Source organism: Dermacentor albipictus, unplaced genomic scaffold (assembly GCF_038994185.2).
Source record: "Dermacentor albipictus isolate Rhodes 1998 colony unplaced genomic scaffold, USDA_Dalb.pri_finalv2 scaffold_14, whole genome shotgun sequence".
Taxonomy (NCBI): domain Eukaryota; kingdom Metazoa; phylum Arthropoda; class Arachnida; order Ixodida; family Ixodidae; genus Dermacentor; species Dermacentor albipictus.
In genome coordinates, this window is record NW_027225568.1 from 1784160 (window position 1) to 1804196 (window position 20037).

Consider the following 20037-nt stretch of genomic DNA (forward strand, 5'->3'; position numbering starts at 1 on the left):
GTTAGAGTAGGTTCTTCTGATCATTAATTGATGCATCTAAGTGCTCTACGTAAAGCGTGTAATTTATTACAAGGTTTTAAAAATACCCATCGCTGCCGACCGCAGCGCACTGCTCGGCGGAATTTTAAGCCGCCCCTACCCATATGATGCAAATAACCCATATTACGTCACATGGGCGAGCTATCTGATTGGCTGACCAGGGCGCGTGGTCGATAATTTTTCCAACTTTATGGTGAACAAATGATGCTCGTAATAGTTGGAATGTTAGTTACTTTGTTTTTGTAAAAAGAAAATAACTTAAAGGGACCCTGAAACGATTTTGGCGATTTTCTACAAACGTACTGAGTCGTTAGAGTAGGTTCTTCTGATCATTAATTGATGCATCTAAGTGCTCTACGTAAAGCGTGTAATTTATTACAAGGTTTTAAAAATACCCATCGCTGCCGACCGCAGCGCACTGCTCGGCGGAATTTTAAGCCGCCCCTACCCATATGATGCAAATAACCCATATTACGTCACATGGGCGAGCTATCTGATTGGCTGACCAGGGCGCGTGGTCGATAATTTTTCCAACTTTATGGTGAACAAATGATGCTCGTAATAGTTGGAATGTTAGTTACTTTGTTTTTGTAAAAAGAAAATAACTTAAAGGGAATACACAAGAATAGTTTTTTAGTACACTTCAGCACTTCCGGCACACAGCAAGTGTCGTCTGCTTGTGTTACAACGTACTCCATTTTGACGAGAGCTCCGCGGTCAGAGTCGGTCTCAGTCTTTTCGCGAGCACTATGATTCGACTTTGTTGCCTTGTGGACTGCAAACCTAGCGACCTGCAAACCGCGAGTCCAGTATTAGGGCAAACGCAAGCGCAAGGGGACAGAGTCTGGCCGCTTGTCTGTGCCGGGATGAGCCACGAGATGAGCAGAAGGGCAAATGTGAACGGTCTGCACGGTGCAGCCACCTGGTGGCACAGAGCTCAACCATACACAGTAGCAGCAACGAAGTGTATTCTTTGCTGCTGGTGTGTATTTTTCGCAGGAGTGTAATCATCAACACGTTGATTTATAAATGTTTAAAATGCTTTACACTTGGTTAGAGCAATATTAGCGCTTTGTTTGATTCGTTATGCGCTGCGCCAGCAAGTGTCTGGACCGTGCAGACCGATCAGGCTGCTCACGTACGTCTACGCTAAAGTTCCTTCATCAGCTTGAGTTTATGCCTCCAGTCATTTGCCGAAATGACCAGCTTGCCTGTTTTTAGCGGAGTACCGGACACGTTCGGCGCTACGACAGAATGCTCGCAACGCACGCTGCTTCGATAGCTCTCGGTCGACGGCCAAGCGGCTAGCGGAGAGGTCTCGCGCGGGAGGGGGCGTGCTCCTAAACAACCGGAAGTGAGCGATGTGACGTCGCATCGTGACGCTGAACCAGTGAAGGCGGAGCTTAGCGCCGCTCGCTCGGCGAGCGAGTTGAGGAGGAAAAGCATAGCTAGGGAGGAGGGTAACTTCTAATCGCTTGCAGCTCCATTAATACGTAACGCTTCACTTAAATTGTGGTGCGAATGTTCTACTTAAGCTGTACCCTACGCGCCTACAAAATTTGTCCGAACCGTTTCAGGGGCCCTTTAACACGCTGCAAAATTTGAATCTACTTTTTTTTTTAACACGGCCGCTACCGATCGTTCCCGTAACATTAAAGCCATCCTCGGACTCGACCTCACTGAAGCTTTTGATAACATTTCCCATGCAGCTATCCTTGACCAGGTTACCGTGTCTCCAACCTCCACCTGGGAGAGCGAGCCTACAATTACATTCGTGACTTTCTCTCGAATCGCACGGCCACCCTCTCGGCCGGAGATTTACGATCAGCCCCCTAGGCAGCAAAGGCACCCCGCAAGGTTCAGTTATCGCTCCCATGCTCTCTAACTTAGTCATGATTGGCCTTGCCCAGCAACTACAACGAGTCGACAATATCAACCATACCATCTACGCCGACCACATCACCATCTGGTCGTACCGAGGCCGTGATGGTCAAGTGGAGTCAGCCCTCCAAACGACGATTGACACGGTGAAAGCCTATCTCCAAGGGACCGGACTGCGCTGTTCGCCGGCTAAATCGGAGCTTCTGCTATACAAGCCCATTCAGCGGGGTCGCCCTCCCAAACACCAATTTGATCACCGACCCTGTGACGCCATCACCCTACGCCTTCAAGAAGGCAGTCCTATCCCACACGTCCCTAGTATCCGTGTCCTCGGTCTCACCATCGCTACCAACCGCTTCAGCCTTGGCTCTCAACAAGATCTATGCCCAATCTCAAAACACCCGACTTCTTAAACGTATCTCTAACCGACGAGGGGGACTCAAAGAAGAAAGCCTTCTCCGCCTCGTCCAATCCTTTGTCATATGTCATATTACCTACGTTGCTGCATACCTCAACTGGTACCGGGCTGAGCAAAACAAGCTCGACACCCTCATACGAGGGGTCTACAAGCAAGCATTTGGCCGCATTGCACTCCCGCATTGTACCAGCACTGAACTCTTCAACCAACTGGGAGTTCACAACAACCTTTCCGAACTCATTGAAGCCCAACAACGCTCTCAGCTTGAACAGCTCACGAAACGGGACGCTTTATTCTACCTAACGCTTGGCTTCACCTGCCATCAGCAACAGGGCCCCAAACAACCGATCCCTACCGACATCCGTAGCTGGGTCTGCATAGACCCTATCCCTAGAAACATGCACAGGGCCCGGCGCCAAGCTCGGGCCGGAGCTACCATAAAAGCCCTTGCTCACGTACCTGGCATCACATTTGTTGATGCAGCCCAATATTCCCATGGCACACGATTTGTGGCCGTCGCCACACGCGATGGAGTCCTACACCACGCTTCCATTGCGCGAGGCCTAGTCAACCGCGCCGGAGCCACTGGAGATGGGTTGCACACCAGGGACAATCTGACAACTTATAACGATCTCGTTAAGGCCTTTTACCTCAGTCGCCGAACCTTCCCCCCGCCTCACCCAAAGTTCAGCCGGGCGCAGACTACCACCCTGCGTCTGCTACAAACAAACACGTACCCTTCACCCGCCCGCCTCCACCTTATATTTCCAGACGTCTACACTAACCCCAACTGCCGGTGCTGTGGCATTCACCCGGCTACGCTTCCGCATATGCTATGGGAGTGCCCAGCACAGTACACCCAGACTAACACCATAGAGAAAGGGATTGCTAACACCACGACTCTCTCGTCGAGGTTGCATGAGGCTCTGCGGAGCTCCGCCCTCGACGACCAAACCTGGGCGACCCAGCACGCCCGCGAGGCGGCGGCGAGGCAAGCCCTCGACGTCCCTTCGTGGGAGGCGTAGGCCCGGCCATCATAAAGTGCTGGTTCTACAATGAAAGTTTATTCCTCCTCCTCGGAGCCATTTACGGTTTCATTCCTTGAAAGAACGCGGGCCTTGCTGTGCAGTTAAGATTCCGCACGGCGTGTTCCGCTGATTTGAATACGAGTTGCCATGACTGCACTACGCCATAAATCAGGAACGAACAGCGTGGAAAGTAGGAAGTAGACGTACCACAGAACGCCTATGTCGTGGGGCGAGTACATTATTTCTCGGCGTCTAGCTCAATAGACGTTTCTAATATATAGCAACCCGTCAATACTTGCGACATCAAAAAGTATACATATAAAAAAAAAAATTCCGACACCGGGAATCGAACCCGGGCCTCCTGGGTGAGAGCCAGGTATCCTAACCACTAGACCATGCCGGAAACAGTAGCCCTGGTAACGTACAACCCTCAAATAGAATACCGGCGCCTTTGAATACGCAGGCTCCTTTTGCCGCGACAGTATTCTATCCTAGTCCACTGTACCCGTGGCCTCCGCGATCGGCTCCGGCGGCGCGCGCCGAACGGAGCTCATAGCGGAGGCCACGCTGTACCCATAGAGTTTCTCACTATAACACCTAGAGGGTAATCTGGCGCCACCGTCTATGAGAGTTTCTTAATGTGGGCTGGTTAGCAATATATAAAACTTGTTTTGCCTAGAGACGTTGATGACGTCTGGCAACAGCAACACGATGAAGATGTGCAGGGTGTGCGTACAGTACACTCTAGGCCTGGCGGAGTTTTCGTGGCCTTCATGTGCCTGGGTTCGCTTGTTGAGCGCGATGTTATGTGGTATGAGCGCACAAAGCAAGCAAATTCGCGATTCGCAGCTGTAAGTGGGCGTCAGAAGGCTCGCTGCGCCGTGCCGCGCAGCCTCTGCGCCGTTTTGCTGCGACTCGGCGTTCGCACGCTTCTGGCCTGCTACTGGCCAGTTCAGCCGCAGGCTGTGGTTGCTGCGTACCACCTAATGTTGTGAGCGAGCAACCAGTGCGTTAACGCAACGCATCTGCACGTTTCTCACGTGTTATGCTTGGATATAAAGGGGGGGGGGGGGTTGCAGTGGGCGATGGTTCAGGCAAGAGGTCGCCAGCTTGCAGCGAAATTTTCAGTCCTTGAAGTGCAGTCGAGTCGTTATCGGTTGACGCCTTGAACCTATTTTTCTGCTGCCCTGTCCAGCGTCGTAACGGTGGACAAGTGGCGAAAACACTCGCACTGTACTGACCGCCGTGCGTGTGTTTTCTCGTTTGGCACCTGCCGTGGTTACGCGGTTGTACGCTTAGCGGCTTCAAATTCTGTTCTTGTGTGCGTGTAGTTCGGCGAGGTAGATTTCAAGTCGTGGCAACTTGATCTGTATTCAAGCGGGTACGACACTTCAGACACGGGCAAGCGGGAAGGCACATAGGTAAGAATATGTTGCGCAAAGTGTCGTTTTCTATGCACTTTCACCTTTATCCTTAGCGCTGTACCCGCCTGAATATAATCAACTAGCCGATGTCTTCACGTGAGCCGTATTGCTGACAGGAAAGTTTTTTTTCCCCTCCCATCCTTTACGAATGTGCAAGATTTCAAATGCTGCTCTTGCGGACATGTGTACAAAGTAGATGAACCAGTCGCGAGCATTGTTTTCTCCAGAACTAGCACAGGTAAACAAGTGGTGTCATAGGATTAAAAGAAAATGAGATAGAGCCAGTGTTACATTGAATTATGAGCCCTCAAAAGGGCTGCTTACTGCTCTATGCTTAGCTTTATCCGTTATGGCCGCAGGTGTGCATAGCTTATATTAGCAGATTGGGGTTCAGTTTCAGCATGGCAGTTACGTTCAATCGGTGCACTAGTGCAGGTCTTCATTCTCTCTCAGGTTCTCACCGCTAGGTGTACAAGCTATGTGTTTTGTTACATGTACAAGGATAGGCCATGGAATTTATAAAGTTGATTTTTGGCTGAGTACTAGCACTCACTTCACACATATCAGGCTCTGCTAGTTGGAAGTTGGTCATATGGAGAAATGTTGTGCAAAAAAGGGGGAGAGGAAAGGTATGGGTTTGGGTTTGGCCATCATCCCCCTTGTGCAGCAAAATTTTAAACTGTAAGAAGAAGTGAACAGAAGCGTAGATGCATACACAAAATGCAGACTTCCAACTAGCTTTGTTTCGTGAAGGCAGGTAATTTTGTAAGGGACTTCAAAATGGCAAAACAAGAAGCAATCAAAGAAATCTTGCACGAGGCAGCGACGAATTCCATATGGAAACCCGTATGGGTTTCCTTTGAACTTTGTGCTACAGTCCGGGCGGGTGCTAGTTTTTACCTTTCATGTTTACAGGTTTGGAGATGAGCATGCCGCTTTTGTGACTGGCAGCTGGATCTGGCACTTTACTGGGTCTTATTTAGCCCATTGTGCAGAGACCTTCTGCTAGGCTGGTTGTGTGTGCTTCTATCCGACCACCTCTAGTGGTAGTGTGTGTGTGTTGGAGTGATAGCTTGATGCAGCAAACAGCTGCAGCCTGGGAAAGAGCATGCACATCATATTCACATTGTTGTGTTCTTCTAAGGCTGTGTTTGCAACTACTTGCTCATGGGTCTTGGTCACAGTGACGTGGGTTGTTACATGGGATATGACAGCACCCGTAGCAATGTGCCAGGAATGAAGCTATATCGCTTTACTGAAGGACATTGGGAAGCAGAACAATGCACATGCATTTCCCAAAACTGGGAGTTGCTTTTGCAGTGCCTGCTTGTTGATTTTATTTTCATTACATGCCTTTTGATTACTTCTGAGAGCACCGTGAGATATGGGGCTCCAGCAGTGTGCTTGCTTCGGCTGGTTGGTGCATGTCTGAAAAAAACGAGTAACAGCGCTGGACAACGGGACATGACTGAGACAGACGAAGTGCTGACTTTCAACCAATATTGCGCACACAGCAACATATACAGGGGCTTTAATAGGCAGGAGGGTGAGGAGAACATATAGTAGGAACACATTGTCAAGAGGGATAGCGGTGATGGGTAATGTGAAAACTGCACAACTAAATGGTTGGCATCATCCACGTGCAAGATACGAGAGTTCCTTCGTGAGGAGCAATACCGAAGGCACACTCGCGCACTTGTCGGCTTTCTTGTCAATGCAAAAGGCCTCATATATCTCACGTGCACGCTGGTCACCATAGCACCTTAGTGTCTTTCATTTGTCAAACAAGGCATGACAACCACACCGGGAGCTATGCACGGCTAGGTAGCTGCCAACACACCCCTTCATTAAATTTGAATGTTCTCAGAGGTGGTCCTTAATACAGCGGCTAGTTGTTGCAACAACTGCACGGGAGGGGGATCTTGTATACTATGTTGTGGCAGCACCCGCCGTGGTTGCTCAGTGGCTATGGTGTTGGGCTGCTGAGCACGAGGTCGCGGGATCGAATCCCGGCCACGGCGGCCGCATTTTGATGGGGGCGAAATGCGAAAACACCTATGTACTTAGATTTAAGTGCACGTTAAAGAACCTCAGGTGGTCGAAATTTCCGGAGTCCCCCACTACGGCGTGCCTCATAATCAGAAAGTGGTTTTGGCCCGTAAAACCCCATAATTTAATTTTTTTATGTTGTGGCAGCACTCAACGGGCTTTTTTGTGCGTTTCTTATCACACGTGCGGGGCCCCGTGTCCTCCTCATTCACTTTTGGCACATAATTCAGTACACACATACTGCAGTATGTGCCAAAAAGTGAATACGGAAGACAAGGGGGCCCCGCACGTGTGATAAGAAACTCGCAAAAAAAGCCTGTTGATTGCTGCCACAACATAGTATACAAGATCCCCCTCCTGTGCAGTTGTTGCTACATCGGCCAAACTGGCCGCTGTATTAAGGGCCACCTCTGAGAACATTCAAATTTAATGAAGGGTTGTGTTGGCAGCTACCTAGCCGTGCATAGCTCCCGCTGTGGTTGTCATGCCTTGTTTGACAAATGCAAGACACTAAGGCGCTATGGTGACCAGCGTGCACGTGAGATATACGAGGCCTTTTGCATTGACAAGAAAGCCGACATGTGCGTGAGTGTTGTGCCTTCGGTGTTGCTCCTCACGAAGGAACTCTCGTATCTTGCACGTGGATGATGGCAACCATTTAGTTGTGCAGTTTTCACATTACCCATCACCGCTATCTCTCTTGACAATGTGTTCCTACTATATGTTCTCCTCTCCCTCCTGCCTATTAAAGCCCCTGTATATGTTGCTGTGTGCGCAATATTGGTTGAAAGTCAGCACTTCGTCTGTCTCGGTCATGTCCAGCGCTATTACTCCCGTTCTTCAGATATGGGGCTCATTTATAGGGCACCAGTTTTCTTTTGCTAATCTCTGAAATGGCAATGTTCCGTACTCAATCTTGCTAAATCTTTGTGGTGCAGTTGAAGATGTGGATTGGTTCACTAGATTGATCCATGACTATCACTAGGGTTTGACCCCCGTTTGCTAATAACCCTCCATCATGTGACACTTGGATGGAAAGATCCCATGTGTATTAGCATAATTGGGCCAGCCCTCTACCTTGTTTTCATTCACCTGCCGTAGTAGCTATGCCACTGTGTTGCTAAGCTTGAGGGCATGAGATCAAATCTCAGCTACAGCAGCTGTTTTTGTTGGGGGCAAAAATGCAGAAATGCTTGTTTACCATCCGTTTCATGCATATTAAAGAACCCCAGGCGGTTTAAGTAAATCCAGTGTCTCCTACTGTGTCTTGCCTCGTAATCGTATCATAGTGTTTTGGCATGCAAAACCTCGGAATAACTTGCTGTTAGGCTAGTTGGTAACTCATGGTAAAGCAACTTAGAGTGCAAGAAACACATCCACACACACCTGTGCAGAGGGGGTCCTTTTATTTTTTTATTTTTTTTAGTGAGTGCGTGTGTGGCTGTGTGCATTGGTTGCACTCTAAGTTGCTTTACCGTAAAACCCCAGAATGTTTCCTCCTTATGGTGGCTGTCAAGATCTGTAGCTTGGACTTCACTGCACAGCTTTGGTGAGACGGCAATGCAGTTGACTGTGTTGATGAATAGCTCTGGCACAATGTGATTCTCACCTGTTTTCAATCCAGCATGCAAGAAAAAGCAAGCAGAATGAGGTGCATGCAAGTAAAACGTGCAGTAAGAAAGGCGAAAAAAAAAAAAAGGGAGCACCACTTGCATGTCGTGGACTTCGGCATAGCTCTGTGGCACAAGCAGCTGGCAGCATGCATGGCAGGACCAGACGGCACACTATATTGAATCGAAGAAGGTGATGTGAGGGAGTTATCCTTGATACAAAAGGCGAAGCTGTGCTAATGAAACGGAAAGGGATGGCATTGGTGAACTAAGCGATGAGATGATGTCAGTGGTAGGAAAGAGAACTAGTTGTTGGCTGCAGGACCATAAAGAGACATAAGAAACGATTTTGTCATGTCGAGGGACAGCTGCAGCGGTAACTTGAAAGAAAGAGGTTATGGTGGGCTGATGACCTTGCTAAAGAAAAATGTTAGGATGGAAGGCAGGTATCAAAAAAGGTTTAAAAATATGAGCAAAGAAGAAAAAGCTGCAACAAACAAGTGAAGTGGCAGCAGGGGTAAAACTAAAGGCGGTGAATGTACGTTGGAGGGGCCTTCTTTGTTTTGTTTTTTTTTCTTCATCTATGAACTTGAGACATATGTGCGAGAGATGGCCTTTTTGTTTAGTCTTGAAAGCAACCTTACGAAAATAGGTTTGAGTGCCTCATCGTCAATCACCAGCCAGTATTATGTACACTGCAAGACAAATACCTCTCCTACTGATTTACAATTGCTCCTGTCTTGCGCCAGCTTGCTCTTTGCCTGCAAATGACCTACTTTGATCACACTACATAATTCACTGCTGCCCTTGACTGCACTTCCCTTCCCTTGGTACCCATTCTGTAGATGTTATAGACTATTGGTTATCTGCCCTGCGAATTGCATGGCACACACCTGCCAGCTGTCCTTAAGTTATCATTATGTTTACAAATTTGGGCTATTTCAATGATTTTCTTAATGTTGCCTCAAGTTTTACAAAAAATATATTCTGTTTGCGACGATGTTTTAAACATGTTGAAGGACGTGGCAAGCAAGATTGAAGAAAACAGTGCCTGCAAAAAAAGAAATTGCATGGTGTCTACCAACTGGGAATTCTCAGGGAAAACTTGGGGAATTTGGGCTTCTATCAGGGAAAATTAGCTGTCATTTTATTGAAAGGGAACGCAAGTCACCCTAATACTAGCTCAAGTAAAGGAGATGACTCATAACGAATTGTCTTCGATGCCGTGTCGTCTGGTGGAGGAGTTGCCAGTGTAAAGTCAACAACAAATTTTCCAGACCCCCAATTTTCGGGACATGCCCGATAATGCGGACGGCTTCGCGGCACCACCACCTAGCCCATAGAGACAATGTATAAGAATGTCTGAAATTTTGGATGCAAGAACCCTTCGCCGTCCACTTTCCAGACTTTTTGCCGTGACCACGGTTCGAAGCGGCATTAATCAAAGCCAACACTGTCGTCTTGATTATCTCGCCGCCTCGAACCGGCAGTCTCGCGCGCAGATCCGCTGGCTGCCGTAGCCACCACCGCAGCAACAGGAGGCCTAGCTGCTTCGACATTTGCAATGAAGGTTCTTGGCATTCGGTGCCACGTTTTTCATTGAAAGAATTCGCCATTGTCAGCAGTGGCACCGACTCTGCCTCTGTAATCATCACGATTGGCTTCAATGCTTGGAAAGCATGGCGCATTGCATAATGCCAGTTTCCAAAAGGCAGCTTGGCCTCAGCACAGCAATGTTACGCCGTATTGCAGTGAAGTATTGCAGTGAAGCTTAACAAGCATGGGAAGATGCAATTGTCATGGGACTCGGTATGCATTCCCTAATTATACGCATGCACCTGCAGTCTCCTATCACAGTACGAGCACCGATATGCCAAATAAGTGTGCTGGCAGTCCTTCAGAGCTTTTTCGGACGTGCCTGTGGCAATTTGAGCCCTTAAGAGCAGTAAAAGACGTTCATTCATTTTTTTAGGGTGTTTACGTGGCCCCTAAGGAGTCCGAAATATTGAACGTTGACTGTAAGACTGACCAAAAGGATGCTTCAAATGGTCCGCGGGGCGATCATGTGGTGGAAGGAGGACGAGAACAGGAAGGACTGTCGCATGGAGGAGTGATAGGAAAGTAACTGTGCCACCTCTTCTTCGAAGGAGCTTGAGCTCGAAAAGCAAATTGTTGGCTGTTGCCGAGATGCAGGTGACCCTCATCCATACCAAAATAAACTCTAAAGCTGTGAAACGCAACACTCTGGCATTGTGCACATGCTGAGAGTATGTCGGGGTGAGAATGTCAGTTGTGACAAAGTTCGGGCTTAATACCAATGAGCTTGCTATCACTTGATAAAAATAGCTGATTTCCGAAAATATTTGCTTCGGTATCAGTCTTTTTATTCGTATTTCAATATTTTCAGTGGGCTTTGCCATTTTTTTTTTCGAAGGTATTCAGTATGCATTTTACTAACTCCTCCCTTCAGTTTTCTAATTTTAGTAAAACACTACTCCTTACTATTCAAACAGGATTATATATTTTTTTAACATGCTTACTAGAGAGTGACAATATCAGGTGACAGTGTTGCCCGTCTTGACATAAAGTTCACTCTCACTCGGGGAATTTTGCAAAGGCACTCAGCGAATTTGAACATGTCAATTTGGTAGACAGCCTGAATTGCGATAGTGCCTGTGCTGCCCCTTTGTGGCAATGCAAGATGCTAAACAGGGGGCTACTTGCTTCATGCAAGCTTTTTCAGACAACTTTCAGACAAGCAGGCTAAATGAGCAAAAGCAAAGTTGCTGAAAATGTCAGTGATGTAAAAACACTATTGGTTCCTAGTCTCTGCTGTGCCTAGCTTGGTGCTCCTTATGTGCTGTGTCTGAACGTAAACAGTCGTAAATAAAGTGCGGCTCCGTGCTCCTCGCTCGCTATCGCAGCATGCTGGTGGCCTACTGCTGGGTGAGGTAAGCAGTACATTGCCTCGAGGGGCGTGGCTTTGTGCTCGCTGCAGCCTCCCAGTTTCGGTTTCATGTGCTCCGATAGCCAAAATTCGTCGTCCCACAGTTCCATGAGTAATCAGATTTTTCCAGATCCAGCAATCAATATGGCTTGTACGGAGAGCTGGGTTCAATTTCCCAATTACAGTGAGCACACTGAAACTAAAAGTTTAAAAGTTAATTTTTTTTAATTGACTACTTACCATCCATCAATCGCCACCCTGTGATTGGCACTGCCGACGCCATGTCTCCGAAGGAGCCATCCTTTTGTATCAGTACGGCTATTTTTAAATATTATTGTGTTCATAATAACACCCTGTGTAATGAGTAGTGCACATCACCGTAGTGTATAGCATGTAGCTCCACCAATTGAGAGTAAAAAATTTTGCTCAATTCGAGGAAAGTTCTGCAGGCAATCCAAAATTCCCTGTTAATCCAACCAGAAAACTTCCTTATTTATGCACACTGTCTCTATACAGCAATACTTCCTCTTGCAGTAGATAATCTTCCACTCTGGAGATTTCTAGAATGTCAAAGTACTTCTGACTAGGATGGCTTACAACTGGCACTAACTGGTACACAATGGTACAGGCAGTTAGTAACTGGTCGATGGTGGTACATAGGCAAGTCTGTATTCACACGACTTCTACATAAGAGTGTTTCCTCGTTGGAAAGCTCCTTGACAGATCCCATCGAAAATTTTGGTTATACATTGAAAAAAATGCTATCTAGGGAGCACTTTAACAAAATGATTTTTCAAACTAATTAATTATTAGAGAAGATAGGAGAAATTAAAATGTTGCATCTCCATGCTGCCTGGAGGTGAGCTTCACTGCCAACATAGACATACACTCCGTGCTTTGGCTAGCGTACGCATGACGTTCCTTCTCTGCTTTCTCCCATACTGGAGCCAAAGAATCGTGTCACATTTATGTAACAATTTATACCTTCAGTTTCTTCATTTTCGTTTTTGCTGGGTGGCGCTCTTCTAATGCCAATTTTGCACTTCCTGCAACTGATGGTTTACTGAAGTCGTGTGCCAAATTCAGTTATGTTGCAGCTAGTGCATCTGACATAGAGGTGTTTATGCATGTGACCTTGATTCTTTGGCAGAAAGCAGGGCTCCTTTGAAAGGAAGGGCACGCAGGCCTTCATTTGAAATTTCAGCTGTTTTCACGCCCTGTAGCAGTTGGATACTTAGCAGACTACAACCGTTGGCATGTGAGTTATGCACTAGGCTTGTCTGTTTTCAATTCCCAAACCTAGTGAGGGGCAGTTTTGGAGCAGCATTCTCGTGCTTGACACTCACAATAATCGTCATAATAGACAGTTGCAGATGGCACTTACACTCTTCGAACTATGCTAGCTTTGGTAACCATAGTAACTTTATTTAAACACAAGCAATACAGGGAGAAATCAAATGTCAGATTCGCAAGTCTGTTTGATTCATATTTGAAGCTGTGGAACTTTCTCCATCCTTACTTTTGGGTTTTCAAACTGTTTGCATTCCACTTGGGATTGCTGTACATTGGGTGCCTATCTAGTGTAGCATCGAACAAAGCAGCATTGATTCTTGCATATTTTTTTCCATGTTTTGAAAGCTTGAGTAGTGTTTTTGCGAGGAATTATGTGCTTTGAGCCAACTGCAGTTTCCCCATTTGTATACATATGCAACTTAGAAATGCTCTTCTCAATTGAGCAACTACTGAAATAAAAAAATAGAATTTTTTGTCATTTAATATAAAAGTAAACAATCCTAGTGATTGATAGCCGCTGAACTTTGGACCGTGCTCTCGTGTATTACAAAACAAAATGTAGCCTGTTGTTTCCAAGAAACGTTAGAACACTGAGTTTGTAAAATCTAGTAAAAATACAATGCTTTAACTCAAAGCAAGACATTCTCTGTTACATAGGCTCTAGTTAACTTGCATTTTATTTTTGAGAAAAAGCCTGCTCTTGTGGCCTCAACTCTTACACACCGCATGTTTGCTTGACTCTGCTTCCCATAACCTCTTTGAAGCACTGTGTGAACTATTGTGCATGCCAAAATAGTACATCAAAAGTAAAAGCAGTGATGAGAAAATGTGTAAAATGTGCCAAATATATCTTGAAACACTTCTTATTAGGCCTGTGCTGCAAGTATGGATAATATGTGTAAAGTGTTTGGAAGGTGGACGGCTGAGTGTTTGCTCTCGGTGTCAGTATGTTGTCATGTAGCGAGTTCCCGTCTTTCATTGTCTTTCACAATGCTTTATATGAAGTATATTCCTTTAAGTGAATGAATAGGTGCCTTCACAGATGAAGTTGTTCATGTTCTCATATCTGACGTTCCTGTAGGTAGCTTTTGCACGGAGTGCACATTCTGTACACTTGACAGAATGCGCTAATGAATTGAGTATCCTTTATCAGTTGTGCAGCTTGTACTTTTTCATTTTTTACGAATATGCGAGAAATGTGGTGACACTAAATTTTCAGTAAACAGAATCAAGTGGCCCTTGGAGGGGATAATATCAACACTGTCTGGTGTGCCTTGAAAGGGGACATAGCATCGAGCTGGCATTTAGCAACTTTTTTCCATGGCAGCTCTCCATCACAGCTTTGTCGATGTGGTGCTGTTCTTCTCTGCATGAGGTCGTGGGTTCAATGCCTGATGGAGGTGGCTGTATTGTGATGGGGGCACGTGAAAAAACACCTCTACTGTGCTTGGGGTGCACACTAAAGAACCCTGGTGGTTTAAATGAATCGAGAGCCCTTTGCTACTGCATCTCTAATATCGCCACTGTTGTTTTGGGACATAAACCCCATAATAATTACTATCTTTGACAGCAGAACTGTGTTGACATCAGGGGTTTGTTATTTTTAGCCATGGGAAGGTATGCTCAGTCATTCACTTTTGGCAGTAGAATCGCTTTTGCAAGACTTCACATGACTAGCACAGGACTGGACTGTTGGCACATATGTGCGCCAGCATTTCTGACATAGTGCTGTGCATGCTGTCGCTGATCATATGACTGGACACTTCGGTGAAATCTTGTGAAAGTTATTGTATCCCCGAAGATGAACGGTCAATGAATTCCACCCCAGGACGATGGAAACATGCTGGATGCAGTGGCCTTGCGAATTTGGGTTGTGAGAAACGAGCTTGTCAATCATGTGTGAAAAGATGTCGGGGGAAAATAAATTGTGCATGGCTGTGCTCCTTTTTTTTTTTCCTCAGTTCCATGGAGCATATAGTGTTGTTATTTAGCCTGTTCAGGTGGATTGCCTTGAGGAGGCAGACATAGCTTGCATGTACTAGAAGAGAAACTTGGGCAAGTTGATGGTGATTCGTGTTTCAGAAATTAACAGCGCAAAGCAGACTAGGATGAAGGGAAAGAAAAACACAACACTGGCGCTTACTCACAACCTTCATTTTTCAGTTGAGTCAGCGCCAGTGTCGTGTTCTTCCTTCCCTTTGTCCTAGTTTGCTTTGCGCTGCTAATTTCCGAAACATGAATAGCTTGCATGACAAATGCCGCTAATTCTGATTTAAAAAATGCATTTCATTCCAGCTACAATGTTCCAAACTTCCAGAGATGCTTTTGCTTTTGTATTTCTTAGTGTGTTTTTAGGATGGATGTCTCAAAAGTTGTGCTAGTGTTACGATTTCTGCTAAGCAAACACGACCTCACTATCTCTTACCTTTAATTTTGCAACTGCCACATGTTCCCTAAAGTGAAAAATTGAATAGTTAATGAGTGAGTATTCCTAATTAGCTGCCGGGATATTGCCATTTGTCCGCCTCTTCCAAAAAATCCGCCTGAAAAGGTGGAAAAGTGCTGTCACAGGCGAAGAAAAAAAAAGAATTAAAAAGTGGTATGCTGAACTGTGCATACGAAATTGGACCTTTGGCTTCTCAATTCCTTATGTGAAAGGCCTGTTGACTTACACTGGTGAATGAGATATTGTTATTGCTGTGCCTTGCCAATCTCTGATGAAAGTACTCCCTTTTGCTCTGTTTGTGCCTCAGCGGTTATTGAAGGAGTCACCATAAAGGACAAGCAGGAACACTACGGTCTGCCCACAACCGAACCCAGCAGCGTGCCACCGCACACTTGACTATCCTGTGTGGCGCTCCCCCCCCTCCCTTCCTTTTTTTTTTGTGTATGTGAGGGGGCGGGCTAACCCATGCAGCAGAAGTCTGGTGGGTTCCACAGTGCATTGATGTTTTTTCTTTACATTTTTCCCCTCTTTTCTTGCATCACTCCCCCCCCCCCCCCTTTTATTCATTCTAAAACGTTTCATTGGAAAAGCCTACAAGTTATATATGCTGGTACCGTTGTGGATTCATCTTTATATGGCCTCTCTCTAAGTGGGAGGGCACTTTTGAAGCGAGGTCAGCTGCAACACCTATGTACAATTGTCTATTGAATAAACGTGTGTGCTTGTGTGCATTTCATTTGCTGCAATCCTCACAACCTGTGGTGTTGGGTGCAAACTCTTCAATGATGTCAAGGTGTGGGAGACGCTCTGCTGGCATGTTTCTAGATGTTTCGAGTTGCAATCCTCTCCACTGTGCATGTTCTGCAAATCCTGTATCTGGGCACGAGCGCTTGGTGATGCAACCGCAGATACGTGGGCAGACCGGTTGGAGTGCAGGTAAGGACGAGCAAGCAGTTATGGGCTGTTCTGCCATATTGAACTGGTGTGCTTGGGTCAAGTTCTAAGAGTGCAGGTGAAGGCCCAAAACTTGACGGCTGCAGCTTGTCACGTATGAAGAAACCTTTGCTAGAGTAGCTAGTAAAAGTGCTTTCGACAAAGCCTGCTAAACTGGTGCACAAGTGATGTCGCTCAACTATGTGCACAGCTAGAAGGCGTGTGACCTGAAGCATCATCTTGCGTATTTGTGCCTGCATTTCCACCACTCGCTTATCTAGTTCTCTTAAGCATTTTCGTGGTACAGCTGTGTCAGCGATGGCCAGGTTAATGGGTAGTGCTTGTATGCATAAAGGTATTCTCGTTATGTAATAACATCTAATTGCCCAACATCTGCACTTGGGCTTGTCAGTGATGTTTTCCATGCTGCAGATAGATGCCTTAAAGGAGTACTTACAATTTTTTTTTTTATTGCACAACTTCAAACTGTGGTCATGTTGAGGCCTCATTTCCTACTAGGCACAGCAAATCATTGCGCTACCCAAGTACAGTGTGGCTGTGGTCTCTAACGGGATACTAGGTGGACGCCCCAGGCTATCGCAAATTGCCAAGGCATGTGCAAGCCTGCCTGGTTCAGTGGAATTGAGGCCTTGCGAGGCGAGTTAGTAGTGCTCCATTAAAAAACGTTGTGCGAGCACACCTTAATGTACCTGCACTTATGTTTACACGTAATGTTTATTTGACCTCTCGCTTTGCCTTGAAGTTATTTGTGCGTGCAGTTATGGTAGCTGGCAATGTGCCTTTATTTTTGCATCGCATGTCTATGCAAGCTGACTGGTATGATCCAGCCGGGTTGGAATAAGCTTCCATGAACGGGCACCCAGCATTTCCTTTTCTTCACTGACTCCACATTTGCCAAGTTGAGCTCATACGTGCAACGCAAAGTGGCCGGGCCATTTAGTATCCATTAACAAAGCAGCGTTGTCAGTGGCGATTTTGGTCTTAAACTCTGACCATTTTTTCGAGGCACTCCGCGTTCCACAGTAAACCAGTGTGAGAAAGGGTGCAGTATGCCGTGTAAACATGCCTAGCTAGCGCATATCCACTTGTAACTGCCCTGTGAAGGTGAAGCTAATATGGTTGGTACATCTTGCTACATAAGAGGGAAATGGCCCAAAGTTTTGGCAGAATGTTGTATTTGCTGCTTATTTGAAAGTCCATTTAGAACGATGCTACCCATCTTGTGTTCATAAGAAAATTTTATAATGCTATGAAAACTTCCAATCTGTAGACCTGAATATACAGGTCAAATATTCTACTACGGGACTGTGAATACAGCATAATAGATCACTTGCACTTTCCTGCGGCCAACAAGGACCTTGCTTTCTTCCGCCCCATGCCACATTGGCAGTGACAATGCACAAAGTGCAATGGCCCATAGGCGCTGGCCATTGAGCACATGCATGCACACAGCTCAAGATTTTATTGGAAAACCACTGCTTCACAGTTAACTGGAAAATCTACAATGGTGTGCATTATTTAAATCATCGGTTGTTACTCGTCAAGTAGTATGCAACCTCCATTAAGCATGAAGCTGCTTGCATTGAAATGCAAAAAGTTTTGCAAAAGACGTTTTTCTGTTTTTCAGTTTTTCTGTTCTGTTCATGAAGAGCAAAAGTGTGTTGCATGCCTGTCGATTGTATGAACACCACTCATTTCTCTTGGGGAAGGGGGGGGGGGGGGGGAATACCACTTGGCATGGTCGCTGGAAGTGCACTAGGAAAAGTCTGCAATATGCCACAGCTCATACTAGGCTAATTTCGATGGAAAGTATGTTACCAGTAAACAAGCAAGGTAGACATAAAAAAAAATTTTTTTGGACCGTCAATTTGCACTTTGTTATATACCTTCGTTATATCTGGTATTCGTTACAAGCATACATGCTGATACTGGCGAGAGGAAAAAAAAAATCGCGATCACGTCGGAAGAAACGCAAGCGTGATGCCTCTGACGGGCCAGCAAAGGTTCTACAGCTGGCTTTGATGGCCCGATAGTGGCTTCTGCCGATGCGTGGTACGGGAACGTTACATTGCAAATTATTATGTACTGGCCCTTTGATTGCATCGTCACCCGGCTGCCGGTCTAACCAAGCCGCAGGCCGACTTCCTTGTTTCGACTTCTTGTTCAACTTTCTTTGTTTCTTGTACCACCGAGTCACCATGACAGGCGTCTTTGCCAGGTATGTGACATGTCGATGAGCTTTTCAGTTGATTCAATGTATGGATCAAGTGGAAATGAGGGAAACCATGCCACCTTTAACGAAATTGTGCAGGAAAGCACACACTTGTGCAGTGCTTCATTTGTTGTGAAGCTGATGACCCGAACTGTTGGCAGTAATTATCTAATGTGTAATGTGCACTTTTGAGTTTTCCCTTGTAACTGCGACTACATCTGTTGCTTGATGCTATTAGCGTACTGCAGGTACAGTATGCAATGCCAAACTTTGTAATCCCAGTGGCAACAGACAGACATGTTGCCCCCATGCTTGGTAAAAAAAATCGAGCAGCGTTGCAGCAGCTAACCTGCAAGAAAAGCAGAGAAACCTGCGTTTACATTTTAATCAAACTGCCAACAAATTACAAATAGTTAACACGGTCAAGTGTATGTCGTGGTTATTGCAGCAAGCACGAGCAACAACTAATGCCTATTGAAAGGAGTACTGACATTATCAATAGTAGAAACTATACCACATGCCCCTCACACGTAAAAACGTGTAATAGCAGGTGTGAATGTTTGGAGGAGGAGGAGGAGGAAGTAAACTTTATTACTCTAGAAAGAGTAATTCAGCGGTCGGGCCGGATGTCTTGATCTTCTATTGGTTGATGATGATCTCCGGCCTGCATGGTTGGCGCCCCTATTCCAGGGCACCACTGAGCGTGGCTGCTCGTCGCGCATGATCCACCAGCTTCCGTTCGAGGCTAGGGTCGCCGCTGGAGAGCACGCTCTCCCACTGCTCCGCACTCGGATTTTCTATTTTGTGGAATTCCTTATTCGTATTGCACTCCCGTGTGATGTGATAAAGTGTGGGTATTGCACCACACCATGGGCATGTGTCCCTTTATTGACTTGGGAACGTTTTGCTTAGTATATGTAAATTTGGGAAAGTTCCTGTCTGCCGCTTTTGCCAGTAAACTGCCTGTTGTTGAGTGAGTGTATTGTGGGGCGGGGGATATCTGATCCTCGTCCCTCAATGGTAATTTAGTATGTCGGAGTACGTTGGGATCACTGTCATGAAATCCTCAGGATCCCTGTTTAGGTCCGCTCGGTTTGTATGCTCGCAAGCGATCCTATCCACCCTTTGGTTGCCCTCAATCTCGGTGTGCCCAGGTACCCAAAAGATGGTGTGTCTAATGCGTTTATTCTGTTGGCCAGCGCGGAGGAAGATTTGGAGCGTTTTTTGACCGATCCTGCCGTTAATGTAGTTTCGGCATGCTTCCTTGGAGTCTGTTAGAATTATAAGGGATCTATTTGTGCGGTAGCCCTCCACAGCTGCTAGAACAACAGCCATTTCCTCTCCCTCGGTTACCGTACAATCCCGTGCCGACGTGCAAGCGATTTCCCTATAGTCCGAGTCTATTACTGCCGCGACAACTCTTTGTTCTGTTTCCCTTCCTTCTTGAGGATATACCACGGCGTCTGTGTATACCATGTTCGCTTGTGGAAAAGTAACATATTTAATTTGATACTGAAGTCTCCAAGTGCTGGACCTGGTGTCAACAAAGTTATTGTGATATCAGTACATAGAACAAAATTTGCTTATGTGTACCAGCAAAGCTAGAGCTTGCGCAGTGAAAAAGAAAAGAAAAAGAAATGTGAAAGAGTGCTCGGCGAGTTCTTTCTGGCTGCACTCGCATGGTGGCAGCCGCAACTATCACAGGAATGGAGCAAGTCATTGTATTGTGAAATCAT

The 20037-nt window shown here is 46.1% G+C and overlaps 1 protein-coding gene and 1 non-coding gene across 3 annotated transcripts in view; one reads left to right on the plus strand and one right to left on the minus strand.

The window, feature by feature from the left end:
* LOC135914764 (DNA repair protein SWI5 homolog) overlaps positions 1-15866 on the plus strand; it is a 65986-nt gene extending 50120 nt beyond the window's left edge. For both annotated transcript variants that reach the window (XM_065447683.1, XM_065447684.1), the window contains one exon: positions 15443-15866. In XM_065447683.1, coding sequence (XP_065303755.1) covers positions 15443-15531 — 89 coding nt within the window. In that variant the 3' untranslated portion in view covers positions 15532-15866. The remainder of the gene's footprint in view (positions 1-15442) is intronic.
* On the minus strand, positions 3698-3769 carry TRNAE-CUC (transfer RNA glutamic acid (anticodon CUC)). Its single transcript has one exon. It is a non-coding gene; the product is annotated as a tRNA-Glu (tRNA).
* Positions 15867-20037: the final 4171 nt, after the last annotated feature.